Source organism: Protomyctophum bolini (genome assembly GCF_963924005.1).
Source record: "Protomyctophum bolini genome assembly, chromosome: 17".
Classification (NCBI taxonomy): Eukaryota; Metazoa; Chordata; class Actinopteri; order Myctophiformes; family Myctophidae; genus Protomyctophum; species Protomyctophum bolini.
The window spans coordinates 22,711,236-22,730,199 of record NC_137878.1 but is presented as its reverse complement, the minus strand read 5'-3'; the positions used below and the strand labels follow the sequence as shown (position 1 = coordinate 22,730,199).

The 18,964-nt window shown below is 43.3% G+C and overlaps 3 protein-coding genes across 4 annotated transcripts; 2 read left to right on the top strand and 1 right to left on the bottom strand.

Annotated features, from left to right (window-relative positions):
* Window positions 1-2,411: 2,411 nt before the first annotated feature.
* On the top strand, window positions 2,412-5,738 carry LOC308331663 (uncharacterized protein; the record flags this gene model as incomplete). Its single annotated transcript, XM_080787152.1, has 4 exons — window positions 2,412-2,445; window positions 2,851-2,968; window positions 4,277-5,625; window positions 5,718-5,738. The coding sequence occupies exons 3-4, from the start codon at window positions 4,348-4,350 to the stop codon at window positions 5,736-5,738; spliced, it is 1,299 nt and encodes a 432-aa protein (XP_080643278.1). The 5' UTR covers window positions 2,412-2,445; window positions 2,851-2,968; window positions 4,277-4,347.
* A 293-nt stretch (window positions 5,739-6,031) lies between these two features.
* Window positions 6,032-8,789, top strand: LOC308331976 (syncoilin-like). The gene is made up of 5 exons (XM_080787551.1): window positions 6,032-6,354; window positions 7,120-7,337; window positions 7,586-7,793; window positions 8,153-8,277; window positions 8,388-8,789. The coding sequence occupies exons 1-5, from the start codon at window positions 6,109-6,111 to the stop codon at window positions 8,422-8,424; spliced, it is 834 nt and encodes a 277-aa protein (XP_080643677.1). The 5' UTR covers window positions 6,032-6,108; the 3' UTR covers window positions 8,425-8,789.
* A 285-nt stretch (window positions 8,790-9,074) lies between these two features.
* LOC308331975 (histone-binding protein RBBP4-like) lies at window positions 9,075-18,917 on the bottom strand. Of its 2 annotated transcripts, none has more exons than XM_080787549.1 (12): window positions 18,801-18,917; window positions 17,875-18,043; window positions 17,066-17,226; window positions 14,529-14,702; window positions 14,135-14,250; window positions 12,941-13,101; window positions 12,371-12,497; window positions 11,942-12,019; window positions 11,297-11,373; window positions 11,158-11,215; window positions 10,946-11,056; window positions 9,075-10,005 (listed from the first exon to the last, which is right to left on the bottom strand). In XM_080787549.1, exons 1-12 carry the CDS (start codon window positions 18,814-18,816, stop codon window positions 9,943-9,945), a joined length of 1,311 nt encoding a protein of 436 aa, XP_080643675.1. In that variant the 5' UTR covers window positions 18,817-18,917; the 3' UTR covers window positions 9,075-9,942. The 2 variants fall into 2 exon arrangements, with proteins under 2 accessions (XP_080643675.1, XP_080643676.1); XM_080787550.1 differs by having other exon boundaries at window positions 17,081-17,226.
* Window positions 18,918-18,964: the final 47 nt, after the last annotated feature.

Sequence of the window (18,964 nt, the reverse complement as noted above, 5' to 3'; positions counted from 1 at the left end):
CTTTCACAAGAGCTTGTCTTTCCAAAACACAGCGTCACAGACATTATCAGGGTGAATTCAATACACATGACAAAACTACTTGGACAGGGTGGAACCCCCAGAAGTCCCCCAGATGTCTTTTCCCGGAAACGTAGTCAGAATACCTCAAGGAGATATCTCACAATGTATTTATTTAATGAAATCGGAACTAAATAGAAAGATAGCATTATGGTGCAGTGGTGAACATTTTGAGTGACTATTCCATCACACTACATCCCTTGTCTGTGCATACAGGCCTGTTCTATCTGGCAGTAGGCCTCTGTGTTCCACTAGCAGATGTTGTGAGAGCAGGTAAGGAGGGAGACAGGGAGAAAGAGACATAGAAAGAATCGGAGTGAGAAGAAGAAAGCAAAGTTGCCCATACGGTAGCTCACAGTGTTAAACTTAAGTAGAGGTAAATTTGTGTCAGTTCGAGATTGGGAGATAATGTCAGCCCTATTCAAGGTAATAGCTATTATATACCTGCCAATCTCTTTAAGGCCTGAATCACTGTTATAGGCATTTAGGCAGTGTCTGATGAGTTTCAACCTGTTGCCAGATTGTATAGCCGGTGAAAACAGTTACCATAAGGCTCAGGTTAAACTTTTAAGCTTAATCAGTTGTATAAGCCTCTGAAAATGAAAGGCCCAAAAGTTTGACTTTGTGGCCATCTAGTGGTATCTGCTATAATATCCCCATATGCCATTTCCCTACAAGGTTTCAATAAGTGAGGTGGCAACATAATGCATACTTTACAATGATTCTGAATCGTATTTCCATTAAAAGAACGGTTTGGCTTCCTCGCAGTTTGATCGATTGAATATATTGACATTTTTAAAGTACAGCAATACATTGAGTTAAAAATAGCAAATGGATGAGACAGAAAGCTAAATGCCCGTTTCCATTGTGGTACGTTAAACTAAACACCTATACCTATATCTCCACGATATTGCTTTTCAGAGATATCGCATATATAGTGATACAGTGACTGCATATTCTATGATTTGCAGTTCTATACCTTCATTGATACTTTTGAAGAACGACGTATCATTAGCCAAATGAATAAGTAGTTTTGGTGTAAATGTTCCGTTACACCTTTTTCTTTTAGTTTTTGTTACCTTGTAGGTGGTTGTACTGTGAAGTAACTTGAACAATAATCCTAAAAACAGCATGAAACAATAGTGATATCATGTATCCATATTGCCCACCCCTAATTCAAATATACAGTTTAAAACTGAAACTGTACTGTATAACAGTTCAAGACCACCTGTGGTCTGTCATGTTCGGGTGAGAAGTTAAAGGGGAAAACCAAACCGCCTTCATCTCCTCTGGGGGGAGCGTCAAAGTGCAGGGAGCTATTTAAAGACGGCTCGATAATGAACAGCAATGGGTGGAATCTTGCAGGGATCTGTGTTGTGGGATCTGTTTTAACCCTCAACATAAACATGCTCCATGGCTAACACTTCAGCAAACGTGGAATTAAGCGTACTCTCAACTTTGAAGTCTTCTGACAAATGAGAGACAAAACAAGCTAAGGAGTGGATAGGACAAGGCTTTGGGGAAGCAGGAAGAGGGTGCAAGAAGTGTGACCTCCGCTAGGCTGAAGGCAAGAAGTGTGACCTCCGCTAGGCTGAAGGCAAGGGGGAAGATTATGTTTGAACCCGTCTGCATGTGTTTATCTGGGGCTCACCTCGTAAACCGCAGCGTCAACTTTCTTACATGCCACCTGTCGGCCAGTAGGCCATGGCATTTTTATGCATTGTTTTCCCATGTCTAATTTTAACTGAAATATCTAATCTATCTGGAATCTGGATCTAATCTATATGAAACATTACCCAAATATGTAGTCATGCATAATAGATGGACAGACTGGCCACACTTTGTGGCAGAGTTACATGCTCCACTGAGAACTCCCTGACTTTGTGGACTTATTTTTGCAGGATATGGCATCGAAGTGGGCAATTGCCTATTTGCTGTTTTTGCACCAGTTGGCTGTCAAGTCAATGATTGAATTTAGATGGTGTGGCGTTGGCACTGTGAGTGAGCAGATGTCTGCCGGGCGTTCAGCGAAACATTTCAGAACAGTGCGTGTCCGAGCCTGTGGGTCTCTTGGGCAAGTTGGGCAGAGAGCCATGCAACTGTGGCCTCTTCTCTCTCTCACTCTCTCAGTGCCCAGTGTTTATTAATAAACCTAAACAGACTCTAGCGTCGTCATGGCCACACATAGTTGCACACTGACTCTAAGGAAGGAGGTCTTGGGTTTATATCCCCCCTCGTTCCCTCTGTCCGCCCCTCTCACTATAGTGTCCGCCTGCTATTTTACCCCTCATACTCCTCTGTGTCTTTGTCATACTATCCACAACGTGTGCATCGTAGCAGTATGTCTGGATATTGGACAACGGAGGAGGAAATTATTTACACAGCGAGGTAGGTTCAAAGCAATATTTGTTACTGACCAAAGACGAGTGGGACAATGGGCATTTTGTGGTATTTGTTTGCTTGGAGTATGCAGGGAGAATGACTTGAGGAAACACTAGTAACACCATTACACCAACAGCTAAACTAGCTCCTCACTGCCTAACCTCGACGTGGCTGTGCATGTGCATGTAAACATTTGACCAATTAAATGTGTGAGGGTTTTCAAAACTTTCACAGACTCCCCAAATTGCAAGTTTGGACAATTCTGTCTAGGGACCCTGATATGAAAAGATGTTTTGCTTTAAATAATATTGCCTAAATGTCATATATATGGTACTGTGGTTTCATAGTGGTGATATTTAAACAATATTAGAAGTGACATTCATAACCTTTATGTATTGCACAAATTTCAAGGGAATTGAAGGTATTGTGAAATCCACATTTGGCTGTGGACCCCCTGGACCACACTTTGACCACACTGTGGACCCCCTGGATCACCCTTTGAAAACCACTTCCTTGTAGAGCTACTAAGGTAGGAGGTTGATGTTGAACCTAGCAGTTGTAGTTCACAGAATGCTCATTGAATGTCGGGCCAGTGCTCTTTACAGTTGTCGAGCGTCTGGTGTATAAATGTGCCCCTGTGTTCAAACCTAGCACTCAAGTTAGACAGCTGGCAATCTGGGAACAGCACCTCTTTTCTTTTGAATGTGTGAGTCAACACTCAAGCTAGACAGCTGGTGACACTGCCCTGTCATACTGTGCCAGGCACTATACTGTAGTTACAATCCCTCAGCCCTGGGTGGTGACGTCTATGGTGAAGAATAAAAGGACTTAACAGAGCTAAGATCTAAGCTAGTGATCACGCAAACATAATTATGTCGCTACAGCACAGACACTTTCAGAGATGTCCAAGATGTCTTGGCAAACAGGTACAGTATCCACAGCGCTATAGACATACTTGGTTAAAGCACTCTTAACAAGCGGTGCAACGCTGCGCTTTGCACTGGAAAGTCCAGAATATGTTAATGTTTATTCATGTATAGAAACCGCAAGACAAATGCAATGCCTGGTGTGGAAGGAGTGCATGCCTGTTGCCTGCCATCCCATAGAAACAGCATGGCGGTTATGTTTTCTAGCAACACATCCAGTGTGATTGACCCCTGAGGCAGCCAAACATAGATGGATACATCTTATATTTCAGCTTCTGCTAATGGGTTGGAATATATCAAGCAAGTGACTGGGTTCAGTTTGATCAATTTACTGTCAGAGAAAGCCTGGCCAGGCTTGGCAGGCACTTCAAGGGGGGTGACATTACAACTTGATTATTCACCAGGGAGATGTGAATACCCATTCACTGATACAATGACATAGTTATGACAATATTCCCAACAACGTTGTAATGAATGTAGTGCCTAACGATTAGAGGCATTTATGCATCTTTTTTAATAGTGGCCTGTGTTACAGAGCCCGTGTGTGAATGCCGTGGAGTGTGCGGGACGGTGTTTGTTTATATTTGGTGTGTGTGTGTGTGTGTGTGTGTGTGTGTGTGTGAGACTGCAGCTCGGTTGTCAGTTGGTGGTCCCTGTGAGGGCTGCATGCTATGGCAGCTGTCAATGAATAACATTCCTCCTGCTAATCTCTCCCTCTGCCCCTCGCCTCTTTCCATGCTTCCATATGCTAACATCAGCATACCTCACATAGAGGTCCAGCCATAATATAAACCTCTCTTCCACTGACATGTCATTACAGACCAGACCTAGTATTTGCACAATTCAAAAGGACTATAAACAATATCATTTGTGTCATCATGTAACATGTTTATGTTTCTGCTTTCATCAAGCGGCAGGTCTTGGCAATAAAGGAGTCTGTTATATCCAGGTGTAATTAAGTACATGAAGAAAGAGCATTCTGATGGATGACCAGGATGACAATCTGTCATCAGACCCGAAAGGGTTTGAATCTCTGTTCATCCAAGAAGAGGGTGGAGTGCAGGAACAAACCGTGCTGGTTGAAAGAGTAGAGTGCAGCTCTACTCAATCTGAACTTGCCGTCACTGGTAAACTCCTGAATAATTCGGCCCAAATACGGCCATACTTAATGGAAATGGATGACTTACTGAAGAGCTGCAATGAGCTTACAGGTCTTTCCTTTGGCTCTGACTTCATGCCCTTATACACAGATGCTCACCTGAGCGGATCAAAACAAATCAAAGCGGAAGTCATGAAGGACCAATATAGGGAGACTAATGTATCTCCCCAACCGTATATGTCTACTACCTACATCGACACACGTGTGGATGGGAATGAAACGGAGCAAGTCCCAACGCATGCCCACCAGCGGGACATGAGCTTCCTCATGAACAATTACGGAGAGTCCAAAGGAGCTCCTTCTCAAACTCTGATGCCCCTCACCTCAGCAGGTGCAGAACTAAGTGGAACCATGGCGGAGTATCAGACCCAGCTGATGGGGATGTTGGCAATGCTAGAGAACAGTATGGAAGAGGCTGGCATGGACTTTGATCCCCAAGAATGGGCTACAGATGCAAGCCAAGAATATGTACAAGTTAGACAAGATCATGGTCCTTGCAAAGCCACATCACTGGGGCCAATGGAGGAGGGAGGAAGTATAGTGAGGATAGAGGCCCAGACAGCATCATCATCTCAGCCCTGGGTTAGCCAATCTGTGGATGGGGTTACAGTGCAGGGATCGAGAGAAGAGGTGATGCTGCGCTCTGCAACCAAAGAAAGCACACCCAATCCCTGCATTGGTCATCAGGATAGGGGGTGTGTCTCGGTGGAAGGACTGGAACGGTCAGACACTGAAACTGGTGCGAGTGTGGATTTTATAGTAGATCCAGGGACTTGTGAGCCGCAGCTGCAACGGTGGTCCCCTCCAATGACCACCAAGAATACAGGAAATGAATCAGGAACATTTGAAGGGGCACACACAAGATATGCGTCTGCTGGCAAAGAGACAAACATAAGGGGACACATATCTAGAATGGATGTAGAGAACAGTGAAACATTGAAACCAGATACAGAGATGGAAGTGACTGGTCCGAGCACGTGCATGGAGAAACTACAGGCACTGGGGGCTCAGGTGAACACGTGTATCGAGGAGGTCCAGCACCTGGAGAAAAAGAGGGAGGAGCTGCTAAAGGAGGTGCTGAGGCTGCGGGGTGGGGAGGTGGCAACGGGGAGTTGGGGGGAGGAGGAGGAGGAGAGAAAGGAGGGAGGACAGAACACAGAGAGAAGGGATGGAGGACAGAACACTGAGAGAAGGGATGGAGGACAGAACACTGAGAGAAGGGAGGGAGGACAGAACACTGAGAGAAGGGAGGGAGGACAGAACACTGAGAGAAGGGAGGGAGGACAGAACACTGAGAGAAGGGAGGGAGGACAGAACACTGAGAGAAGGGAGGGAGGACAGAACACTGAGAGAAGGGAGGGAGGACAGAACACTGAGAGAAAGGAGGGAGGACAGAACACTGAGAGAAGGGAGGGAGGACAGAACACTGAGAGAAGGGAGGGAGGACAGAACACTGAGAGAAGGGAGGGAGGACAGAACACTGAGAGAAAGGAGGGAGGACAGAACACTGAGAGAAAGGAGGGAGGACAGAACACTGAGAGAAGGGAGGGAGGACAGAACACTGAGAGAAAGGTGGCAGAGCTGATGGCTGTGCTGAAGCGGGAGGCCGAGGAGAGCAGGGAGGAGACCAAGAGGGAGGTGCAAACCCTCAGGGAACAGAGGGCAGAGGAGGAGAGGGGGGTGTGGAGGGTCGTCCTGGAGAGAGCGGCACTGCAGGAGGAGACCAGGCGGCTGAAGAGGAGGCTATTTGCTGTGGCTAGAGACTGCGCTTACTGCCAGGCAGCCATGAAGACGCAGCAAAGCGTGGTGGAGAGGTTCAAGACAGAGGAGGTAGGAAGGCCTTTGAGCATTTAGTTTACATTTCAGAGATCCCTCTAGAACCGACTTTAAGGTCTAGCAGACTTTAATTAACTTTTTATTAAGTATTACTTGCTATGCCTCCCATGTCTTTAATGCTTTATAAACATACTGGTACTTATATAATGCATAGCATTAAAGTCTATATACATTTATAGGTTAAAGTATAAAAGCATTTTGGCTTTTAAAGTAATGCTGTATAATTACCGCTATCATAAAATGTTATTGTTGCCATACATTATTGCGAATGCAGGTCGCAGTTAACAAAATGAAATTGTGCATTTCCCGTCAGTTGGTCACACCCCATATGGTCATGCCTTGTGACAACAGTGATATCGTCAATATTAAGCCCATATATGGAGATCGCTGATGTCATCAATATTGGCCAGCAACTCTACATCTCACCTCAAACCCTTAGATCTCCATATATGGAGCTGACCTGTTGTGACATTCCATGTTGATCCTTCCCCATCCATGTCTCCCTTTTGACTGATACCTGTCCATTTAAACTCTAGACGGGCCTGCCCCAAAGTCATTAGTGCAGCCGCACCTGGCCAGGCCCGAAAATTAAGGCCTGGCCCTACCTGGGCCCTCATAAAACCCTGTACACTCAAGACACGCTCCATATATGACCAGTAAAGAATTCATTAAATATGTTGATCTGACCCCTACCTTTATGCCACTGCCACACTGGATATGCAAATAAATGCAATGTGTTCCTTCTCCCCATGCTTCCAGGAGCAGATGCAGTCTGCAGTGCTCCAGCTCACAAAGGAGTGCTCCCAGCTCCGCTCAGCTCACCAGCTGCAGCTCTCCAGCTTGGAGGCCCAGTTCAACACCCAGTGCTCCAGCCAAACCCCCAGTAACACGCAGGAGGAGCTGACTCAGTGCCGGAGGACCTCCTGTGGCGACATGGAGCAATACCTGCAGGGCGAGCTGAAGGCACTTGAGGCCAGGTACCATCAAGTCATACCCGACACATTAAATGGATATCAACCCGAGAAGACATGCAATATATTATACACATTACCAACTAATTGCAATGACCATAATACCCGCTAGAGTTGTATGTCTGCCATGGATGTCAATTAGATTTATCTTTTGTAATAATGCGAGTCCTGTATGTGTATTGTTGAATAGACACTTCCTTGTTAAAAAAACCCACAAAATATACCTTTGAATTTTCTTTTGTCTCAATGTCCAGGTTTGAGCCCATGGTTGTGGCCCTGCTAAAAAGGAAGGAGGCAATAGCCACATCTCTGGTCCAAGTCAAAGCGCAGGCCCAGGAGCTCCGGGTTAAGGTGGGCCCCCTGAGGGACGAGAGCCAGAGACTGAGGCTTCAGAGGGCCTGTCTGGAAGAGAGACTCAAACTAATGCACATACAGAGGAGAGAAGACGTGGTGCAGTATAAGGTGAGAGAGAGAAGGCAGGGAATGGTATGGATCAAACTAGGAAGGAATATTAAATGTTCAACATATTCCAATGTTCTGCAACAAAGGAGGTGACATAATGCAGCTTAGCTATTCACTTTTTTGATACCGCCGCGCTCTGACCTCTGGTGCAATATCCTCTTAGATCAATAACATTTATAAAAGGTAATGGGTCGCTCACAGGTTACAAGAACCGTTTCAGCTATCCAGCCTTGCAACATGTAATTACAATAAAAGATAAAACTCAGGGGGGACCCATTACCTTTATATATGCAGCAGCAGCAGCTTTGCTTACATGATGAAACCTTCTGATGCATGTATCATCATCTGAACCCTTACAGGACTCTGTAGCAAGCCTTGAGGAGAGCAGCAGAGGACTGAAGACAGAGCTCAACATTCAACAGCGGAAAACCAAAGAGATGGAAGAACTCAAAGAAAGTCTCAGCAAACAACTCCTCCACTACAGGTCAGACATTCAGACAACACATAATTCCGTACAAAGTCATTAAACATATACATACAGGATATTTTTCTTTGTATAATCTCGCCCTAATTATTAAAACATTGTTTTTACAGGGCTGCCATTGAGGACCATAACAAGGAGAAAACATGAGTGCACATTATATACATCCAGGATTTTAGTGATCTTGTTTGCACACAATAGAAATAATGTTTTATTATAACCACTTTAAATGTTAGCATCCCCAATTTGGGGACATTTTCTAAACCAAATGTTTGTTTTATTTTCAAAAACAGCAAAAAACAAAGTCAATATACAAGCTCCACAATGCGTCGCTATGCTATAACGCAAGCTTGTAGATTGGGTTTATTCATTGCACGATTAAGTATATAAGGCTTAAGTGGTCAAAGAGGGCGAGTTGAAGAGCTTTTAACTCATCAAAAGACACTGGAATACAATAACAGACCTCAGAGGACAGGCATCTGTAACAGTTTTGAATAAAAAGGTTTATGCTTTCATTGTCACCCAAGTGCTGCTGATGACTGGTATGAATGGAGTCCACAGAAAGGTTGGTGTACTTATACGGGCAATGTGAACAGAATGTCTAAACAACAGGACAGGGAAACAGAGTGAGGTTAGGCTGATGGTACAGAAGTGGAGGAAAATGTCACACCAGAGGACAGAGGAGTCAGACTAAATCCACAGGTAATCTTACCGGTCGTTTAAAAATAGTTCAATTGAAATAGTTAATTAAAAGTATACTGAAGAATGTTCCTGGTGATGAGTGAACTATGAAACTAATGTTGATGGAAAAGTTTTTATTAAGAATGCACTCGCTGTACAATTGCAAAATATAGAACATAGAAAAAGTTAACCTACAAATCTACATCACAACATTCACAATAACATTTAGCTGACAAAGAAATCCGACTACCTAATGGTGAAAGAGATTGTGTGTGTGTGGGGGGGGGGTTACGACATATTTGACATGGGAATAATCCGAAAAGTATTTCCAAAATTGGACCCTGAAGTTGTCAGAAAGGGCTGGTGTCAAGGTAGGCTACTGTAGGAGTAGAGTGGAGAAGAGGCAGGTTCAGAATGCACCATTAAAACTGTTCAACGGACCGTGGCAGATCGTAAGCAAGCCAAGATCCTAGTAAAAATCCCAGCAGATTGAATTTGGTCAGGTTCAACTTCAAATTTGTGTTAATGAACCACAAAGACCGCAGCAATTGTGAAGTGAATTTGTTTGTACAGAACATGAACAGGATGATGACCATATTTGAAGGTAGGAGAGGGGTTTTATACATTGGTGACATTTGAACACAATGTGCAGCGAAAGAGAAAGCCAATTAGGATAGAAAAATACACACTTTAAAATGCGGTACAAAAAAACCTGGTGAGACTCATCCGGAAATAAATTACTTAGTTTACCCTACATGACAAGAGCTTTTTCATGTTAGGTACTCCTAAAATGTGACTGTGGGGGGCTAAATGCAAAAACTGCCAAGTCCTCTCATTTTACTGCACTCCCTTCATTTACGGGCTTTGAGACAAACTCCCAGTGGAAAAGAGGAGCAACTGGAGCGGAGGTAGCTGAGTGAAACGTTTGAGACGGCCTCTTGGCAGTGTATGGTGAGGTTGTGGGGTTAAGAGGTGTGTAGGAGTACTTTATGCTGTGGCTTCAGGGTCCGCTGAGCCTTCAGGGTCTTCATCGTTGTAGATATTCTCCGCCTACAAGGAGAATCAGGTCGTACATTTAAGAACCATTGTATGAAATTATTTAGCAGTAATAATAATAGCAGCTCAGATTTGTATAGCGTTTTTCTAAGTACCCAAATTCACTTTACATAAAGAAAAGGAAGGAACCAATATTAAGAGAAACTAAAACAAAGAAATGACGGTGTAGGTAGGGCGGCTGTGGCTCAGGAGGTAGAGCAGGTCGTCCAATGATCCCTGCGTCGGCGGTTCGAATCCCGGCTCCTCCTCCTGTCCACATGTCGAAGTGTCCTTGGGCAAGACACTGAACCCTACATTGCCTCCAATGAGTCGGTCGGTGTGAGCTCGCCACCGTTGATGTGTGAATGTGGGAAGTGAGGACGCTGGCGTCGATTGTTTGCCGCTTAACCTCCCAATGTGTGAATGAATGAACCATTGTAAAGCGCTTTGAGCACTTGGAAAAGCGCTATAAAAATGCAATTCATTAGGTAGGCGTCTATAATAGGATGAATTAGAGTAAAATTATACAATTAGATAAAACTGCACATGACAGCTAATACCATTTTCCCTGCTGCCTATCTTCTTTTTCTCCTCACTTTGCTCTGAATAAGCACTATGCACAGCTGAGCTACCTAGCCTTGTTTTCCCTCAAGTGCGGACTCAAACAGTCAAAATAGACACCGAGCAGGACAGTGGTCCATAAATTATGTAACCTGGCATCGCATTTTGTTGCCTTTCACAAACTGATGCATTCCCCTCCATGTTAGAGAGTTGTTGTATACATGAACAAATGTAATGGCACATTGTTCAAGTACTGTACATGACAATGAAGTCATAGTCATGTTTCCATTGTGGTCCTTTACATTATACAGTTTTTATCCTTGAAATTTCTGTGCGAAGCATTTAACCACAACGTCTAATAATAATTAAAAAAGGCACTGCCTTTGGGTCTCACCATTTGCCAGACTTGCATGATATTGTCTTCAGACACTGAGCAGATGACCCAGGGCTCATTGGGGTTCCAGGAGAAGTCCGAGATCTTCGCTGTATGACCACCGTGGATGAACTAGCAGTGGAAAAAGAAGGCGATTAAAAATATTATTGGATAAAAAATTGGAACAGATTAAAAAGGATCTAAATGTCCAGCAGGTTATTATTGTGTCTCACCAAAAGCTCAGGGGGACCATCTTCTGCGTCTTCTGGAGACTGCTCCTCTCCGATTTTGCTACAAATGAAACAGAAAACGAGGAGTCAAACCTGGTCCAACAAACAATGCCATTTGATAGCAACATGCCTGCTTGTTTACCTGAGATCCCAGACATTGAGCCGTCGGTCAGTTCCACTGGATGCCAGGATGGTCTCATTATGAGGAGACCACTGGACCTGGAAGAAGCAGACGAGAAAGCTTCCATAAGTCATGGAATCAAGACTGGCTGACTGGCTAAGTGTGTCAGAAAAGAATATCAAGATTAGTTTAGTCTGTAAAATATTGTAATTGCAATAATAATTGTGGGGTGCAGGGGTGGGAAGCTTAGTACTTGTTTTTCTAATAAAGTTGTTTTTTCTCATGTCCCCCCCCTGGCCCGAAACATGTAAAGCGTCTTTGGATATTAGAAAAGCGCTATATAAGTCCCAGATATTATTATTAGTAGGCCATCCACACACCAAGCAATATAATTATAATCATATCACTCACCACCATCGTTGTTATAGTTGTGGTGTGGACTTCCACACCACAACGACAACCCACTTTACTTAGAATGGTCTTTTAGACAATATATATTTATAGGCCCATAACATTTTCTCAATTCAAAAGAAAAAATAAACTATATTGATAATTTACAGCCTTTTGTGGTTTTGGCATTTCAGTCAATAATTTAGGCAATATTGAGATTTTCCTTTCATTTTCAATTATTTGCTCAGCATTAGACACGAATGCATCCTGTCCTACTTGAAAGATCTCGTCTTTGTGCGACTCAAAGGAGTGCAGCTTCAGTTTCAGATTCCTCAAATCCCAAAGGGCCACGGTCTGAGAAGGATAAAAGAAAGAGAAACAAGAGAGAAAGTGACACAGCGGTTATTTATCTGTAAAATGGCAGTGCAGTACTGAAGGATCTATACTGGTGCCAAAGGTCATGTCTCACCTAGACACATGGGATCTGACACGAATTTTGACCTTAATGGTCATTCAAGATTCAATTTATACCCTGAGCAAGCAGGCAGGCTTGCGCCATTAGCTCAATTGTAAAAATGTCAGCACTTGCGCAGGAAGCCGGGTTCAAATCCGGGGTAGGCATGGAAAGTTCCATGGCGCAGCTTTAATTTAAAAAGACTGAAGGCTATAATGAACGAACACATGGAGTAGTGAGTGTTGCATTACCTTGTCTGCCGAGCCAGTGGCGAGGATGAACTCACTGTACGGGTTGAAGGACAGACAGTTGACCTCTGCTGTGTGGGCGTCCACCGCATGACTGGGCTTGGACATGTTGTTGGAACGAGTGTCCCAGCTGCAAGGAAAGGGGAAAAAAAGTAGGATTGTCATTTAATTGAAATATGAGACGCTCACAAAAAGCAGACTAAACTGATTTATTTTAGTCTAATATTTCAGTGAATCAATCTGTGCATTAAGCCATTAAGACCTGAAGACCCAATTCTACAAATGTCTTCTAAATACAGTTTTACTACAGTATTCTGGAAAGTAGAAAGAAAGTGGAAAGAACATTAGTGGTTCTCAAACTATTGCACATCAAGAACCCCAAAAATTATAAGTATTTGGCCGCCGACTCCCATCTGAGAATATGTTCTTCCAGGGACCCCCCAGAAGCAAAGATACAAGTAAAAAACGTTTGCGGTGAAAGATTTTCTCGATTTGTCTAAAAATAGCTAAAGTATAAAATAATAGTTCAAAGCTAAAGTGACATAGATACACAATAGGTTAACCATAACTTACATCATGAGTTTCTGGTCGTCCGCTACAGATCCAAAGAGGGACTCGTGCAGCAAGTGCCAGGAGACATCTTCTACCACCGCAGTGTGGCCAGTGAAGATGGTCTTTGCGTCTACTATCTTACCTTCCTTCGGCACTGCACTGATGTCCCACAGACAGATTGTCTAGATGGGAGGGATGACAACGAGAAAAGTAGAAAGACAGTAGTCTCGCGTGGCCAGACGTGTCCCTGTTTTTACTACCCAGTTTCGCACCAGTGAGTGGAGGGAGGGGCTAGCCCACACTGTGCCCGACGCAGTCAGTGCACACAGAAGTCACGGGAGACGGCTGTGGAACGTGAACTCGTGAAGCACGTGTTGAACATTCAGTCCAAATGTCCAGTCCAACAACAACTACTACGACTTTGGTGTTGAAACTAAATGAAACTATTAAATAATATAACCTTTCCATAGGAGTATCTTTTTATATTTGTCCAAGAAGAATACAGGCAGTAGCATATTAAGCTGGCTATAGGATATTACAGGGAATGTACACCAACTCGTTTACTTCAGAATGTTTTCTTTCTGGATACAACCATAAAATGGTCTATGGTCTAATCTAATGGAATAAATTGATGATCAAATGCAGGAGTTTTGACGATTCAACTAAATAACTAGGGCCGTCGTCTTGCCCCCCCGCCCCTCCCTCCCCTTACTGGTGCGAAACGGGGTAGTAAAAACAGGGACGCGGCCAGACTGTTGCCGCTCGCAATTTTCAAATTCTTCCGTCATACAGTCTGGAGCACAGCAGCTCTGATCATGAGTAAAATACAAAGCCTCCCCACTTCCGTTTTGTCTTTACAGTCGCACAAATGTATCCTAATATAAATAGAAATTATCTAAACATACAGCTAGACATACATAGCAGAAATGGAAATGAAAAAACAAGCTCTAAAGATATTTTTTTATATTTTCTTTGTGAACGGAAATGACAAACGGATTACTCAGATTTCGGGAGGTGTAGTTCCAGACTCAATATATAGTATTCAGAGATTGTGGAATAGTTGTCTGGCTATGCAAGACTAGAAAGACGGGAAGAGATTTTCAGGAAGTCATGGACCTACATTTGTAATTCTGTAGAATCAATAATAAGCTTTTAAAGGGAAACTGAACCATTAAGTGGGACTTTCTGTGCCATGTCTTGGTGTGCGTTTCTTACGTGATCATCAGAGGCACTGAGCAGGCAGCCGGAAAGGTTGGGATTCCATGAGAGGCCGTAGCCCTCTTTCTGATGGCCTCTGAGACGCAGGTCGGGGCGACACTCACCAGATGGATCTGTGAGCAACATAAAAGTCTTGTACTTTATTATGTAAATGTTTCAAATAATAAGGGCCTTTCTCGGCCCCACCCCGCCCGCTCCCATTGTTTACATTGTGTTTAGGATCCAAGATGGCTCATAGCGCGCCACCGAGTGGCGAGCTACGAGCTTGTAGGTCTGCCATTTTTGAAAAATCGAAGAATCACTGACACAGAAACATAGCTTTTTCAGAAAGCTGTCAGGATGTAGAAGACATTTTTAGAATCTGATCTCAAGCCAAAATGGGTTAAGTTACCGGGTTTGGAGGGGTGCTTGGTGTAGTCAAAGACCAGCACGTCGGAGGTGGGGGTCTTGGTGGCGATGATACAGGGGTTCTGGGGCATGTAGCGGGCACGGTTCACCTCTCCCTCGTGGTTGATCTTTATCTCGATCTCAATCTTACCACTCACTGAGCCAAAGCCTCCAAACTCTGCAAGGCAAATTAAAAAGGGTCATGTACACCAACTGAGGACAAGTCAAAAAGCACAATGTTTCCACAGATATCGATCTACTGTATCATGCATATGTCAATCCCTCAATCTAGTATCCACCAGTGCCACTTGATTTTTGGGGAGAATAGGAATATATAGTAATAAAATAAATATTCTCTGCTGGTTAGTTTTGTTGGATGTGAGCTGATCCCCAAGTTTCTCCGGTCAGAGAGAGTATATGTGAAACCAAGGTATATTTCAACAGAATAGCAGTTTAGTCTTCAGTAAGCCATGGTTTATTAGTCATGGACGCACGGCTGCAGAGAAGTGAGTGGTGTTGTAGGGTGTAAGCATTTACACCCTACAACACCACTCACTTCTCTGCATGTTGCCTGTGTGAAGGCTGGAGACTGAGGCCCAGGCTACACGTATAATCGTATATGGATCTTTTGCAAAACGGATATTTTCGTCCTCCGTTTTAGAAACAATCCCTGCCCATACGACAGAGATATCTGAGTCCACACACACAAACGCAGAAACGCATTGAACACAGGATAAAGAAATCACTGCAGTAGCAGGTTTCAATTGCAGGCTATATTATATTTGATTTTATATTTACACTTGTCGTGCCAATCATATTTTTTAATGAAGGAATAAGTACCGCATTTTAAAAGCCACCTAAATTGTGAGTGGAAGTGGAACATGTTTCTTTCATTGTCTGTCAGCATGTTACACTATGCGTAAATCTCCAAATCCCGACCCTTCTCTAAAAAATGATAGACACTTTACCATTGCTCTGGCGACTTGGCAAGTCCTGCACAGAAAATAATAGCAGAGTCAGACCTATAGAAGCATTGCGTCCACAACCAGTTGTGAGCTTGTAGAGTGGCTATATTTTCCATGTGTATAATAAATGTCACATTATAATGTAGGCTGATAAAGGTTCACGCACATTGTCGGCATGCAGGCCTTTATTACCTAAACAGGAGAGAGATGTGCCACGGCGACCCACTGTATACTTTCTTCTCACCAACCACGCTATTTGATGTGATATTGCATTCACACCTCTCTCTCTCTCCTCCTCCATGACCATGACCATGAAATGGAGAGCAAAATACAGCACGAGAATATAGTTTCACATGCAGCCATGTACACACCACGCATTGGTGTACATTTGGCCTGGGTCCTTATTGGTAGGTTAATATCCACAGTTTATCTGTACCTTTTCAACCTGTTCAAGCTTCGCACTCGGCACCAATACATATGAAATCACCAGTCCGCACTGGACTAGTAGGCTGATATATTTATTATTGGATGCAGCAGAGCAGAGCCTTTGCTCGCTGCAATTGATGAAACATATGATACGTTTTAAAGTTGTTAACAGTGATATATAAACATGAACAATCAGTCTTGGATTGATATCCGTGCAGTTTCCATGCAGGCACAAGCTGCATTTCTCACCTAATTATAGTAAAAATGATATGCGCTAATGAGCGGTGACATCAGCTCAAAAGCTCTGTTTCACATGACTACACAGCTCCACTGATGCAGATATTTTGGAAAATCTTCACTTATTTATCAGTTTCCAAAAACCTCCGTTTGAGTGTCCGAAAACGCCGTTTGCGTGTGGCTGAATGGCCCAAACGTACACAAAAATGTGTGTTTTGCAAAAGATCCATAATATACTGTATGTGTAGCCTGGGCCTGAGTGAGGGCTGTGGAGTGAGTGATGGCTTATTATATGGCACACCTAAACTGTGATTGGCTAATGAGTTGAGTGGTGTGATGGCAGACACAGGTGTCTCATTATGGATGCAGGGAATGGGAAAGGTCCACGAGAAGCTGCCATTCAGACAGCATGAGATAATTCACAACATGTAGGAAAAGGATTAAGAATCAATTCACTCTGTCCATCTGTTCTGGAAGACAACCCCTAACTATTTGAGCATTTAATAATCTAACAAAAACAGACAAACAGATTCTCCCACTAAGGAGATAAGGCCCCTGACATATACTGTAGGCCACATAAGGTCTTCTACATTAACCCTAGTCAACAATCAACAAGATCAATAGACTCATTACATAAGTAGTGTGCACAAAGAACAATGTTGTTTTTGGTTTATTACCCTAAATATGATGATAAGAGAGAAGTATTTGTTAGTATCGTAACATAAGATGTCTTCTACTTCTAGCTTTGGGCCGTAATTTGATTTATTATATGAATATACTGTAAACATACTGTAATTGTAAAATGGCGACTAATAAACCCATGATGAGGATTGGACACTTTGTAAACAGGACACAAACGAAACAATCGAGCAAATTGAATTTAAAAAAAATTAGTGCAAAGAAAATAGGATACCAGGTAGCTCTTCACCTCCTTTTTCGCTGTCGTAATGCGAGGCATCCAGTTGGGCATCGTCGTTAGGCAGCTGGACACTGGCGATGACCAGGTGATTCTGCTCGTCAGACGTGTGCGTGCCCAGCACCAGCCTGTGCACGCTGTAATCCTTCCCCTCCGGTCTGGGGAAAGAACAAAAGCTCAGTCAGGTCAGCGTGTTTGACATTCTCATTCTAACAAAAGCATGTACTGTACAGCAGTGGTTTTCAACCAGTGGTCCTTGAGGGGGTTGCAGGTGGTCCCCAACTAAGAGTTGGTAACCAAATGGACCCTTAAAAAAAATCAATATTGTGCATCCCCTAGAGAAATAATATGATAGGTCCAATTATATTTAGTTGCGTGCCAAAATAGCTGATCTACAAGCACACGTTTCGCAGCATGAAAAATAAATCAGCTAATTATTATATCCAGGGTTAGGTCAACATTAACACAGGGTTTACATAGGGTCCTCCATTTTCAATACAGAGAATTTTCAATTCATGAGCCAGAAAATAGCAGCCAGGAGAATGACACTAGTAGGACACTGCCAAAGACACCAAGAGCTGCCAGCCAGCAAACTAGTGCTGTGGAAACCAACACACGGGCACCGGTCACGAGGACGTCCCACATTAACATATGTGGATGTACTCAAGAACGACGCAGGAGCGCAAAGCACCAACGAGCTGGCCGGATGTATGGAGAACCGGGATGACTGGAAGCAACGATGGAGGGCTCGTCTGAGGACTACCTAGAGAACATGGATGTGCTTGCCATGTGTGTGTGACGTGTACCTGGAGACGTCAGGCAGCCACTGGGCTGTGAGGCTGGGCCATTCCAGAGCATGGGTCATAACCAGGTCATAGAGGAAGGGAGTGTTCTTCTTCCAGATCTTGTACTCCTCATTTATCACCCTCTCCTCCACTGCATCATCAAATGTGCCTGCTGGGAGAGGGGTCAAAGCTACAAATGCAAATTGCAGCATTCAAAGGGACATTAGCAACATCATTTATTTCATTTACAGTCATAGACATTTACTGGTTTCAACAAACCATGTGCAACCCAGATTCGGCATAATTGAGTTGAGTAGTATTGAGTTGTACTTGAAATGTACTGTAATTCTGCAAACTGTTAATAAATCAATCAATACTATCCACGTTACAAATCTAACTTTAGTTTGGGGTCCAATTATAGTATGTCAGAATCTTTCAACATGATACATGCAAATGTACAGTACTATGAAGCCATTTGCAGATATATCGCCCACTCCATCAATGAGTACTTGACTGATGGCTAACATTACAGTTTTCATGTTGACAAAGTAAGGTTTGGACATTTTAATAATTACTACCGTCCGGTAGCCTAATTGGGTAAACGAATTTCAAGTTATATGTCGTTTGCCAAATCAATGAAATCATATATAATCATAACCTCAAGCTAAATAATGTAAGCTAATAACGCTGCGTATTAGCTTACATTATAGCTTTCTTTGAACGCATGTAAACAGCAAACGTTGAAGCACATTTAATCACAAAACACGTTCAATTACATTGTTGTTGTACAATAGAAACCTAGCAGAGTACCGTAATTAAGATGCTAGCATTAAAGCTAATTAAATTAGCCGGTGTAACCCGGTATATCCGGCTGGCAAAACATTTACTTTGCTTTAAATGGCAACAACAGCGGGAACAGATAAATGGACACGTGTCGTTAACATTACCTTCCTTTTCTGTCATCGTAGCTAGATGAAGAAGCCACAGATAGTGTGTTAAAATAAGACGAGTGTCGCCGTTTAGTCTCAGGCTGTGAGGCTGAGGCTGCAGCACCAGCTGTGTCAAGTCAGTCAACCACTAAGAAAAGTCACACATCCGGGCAAGCACTTCA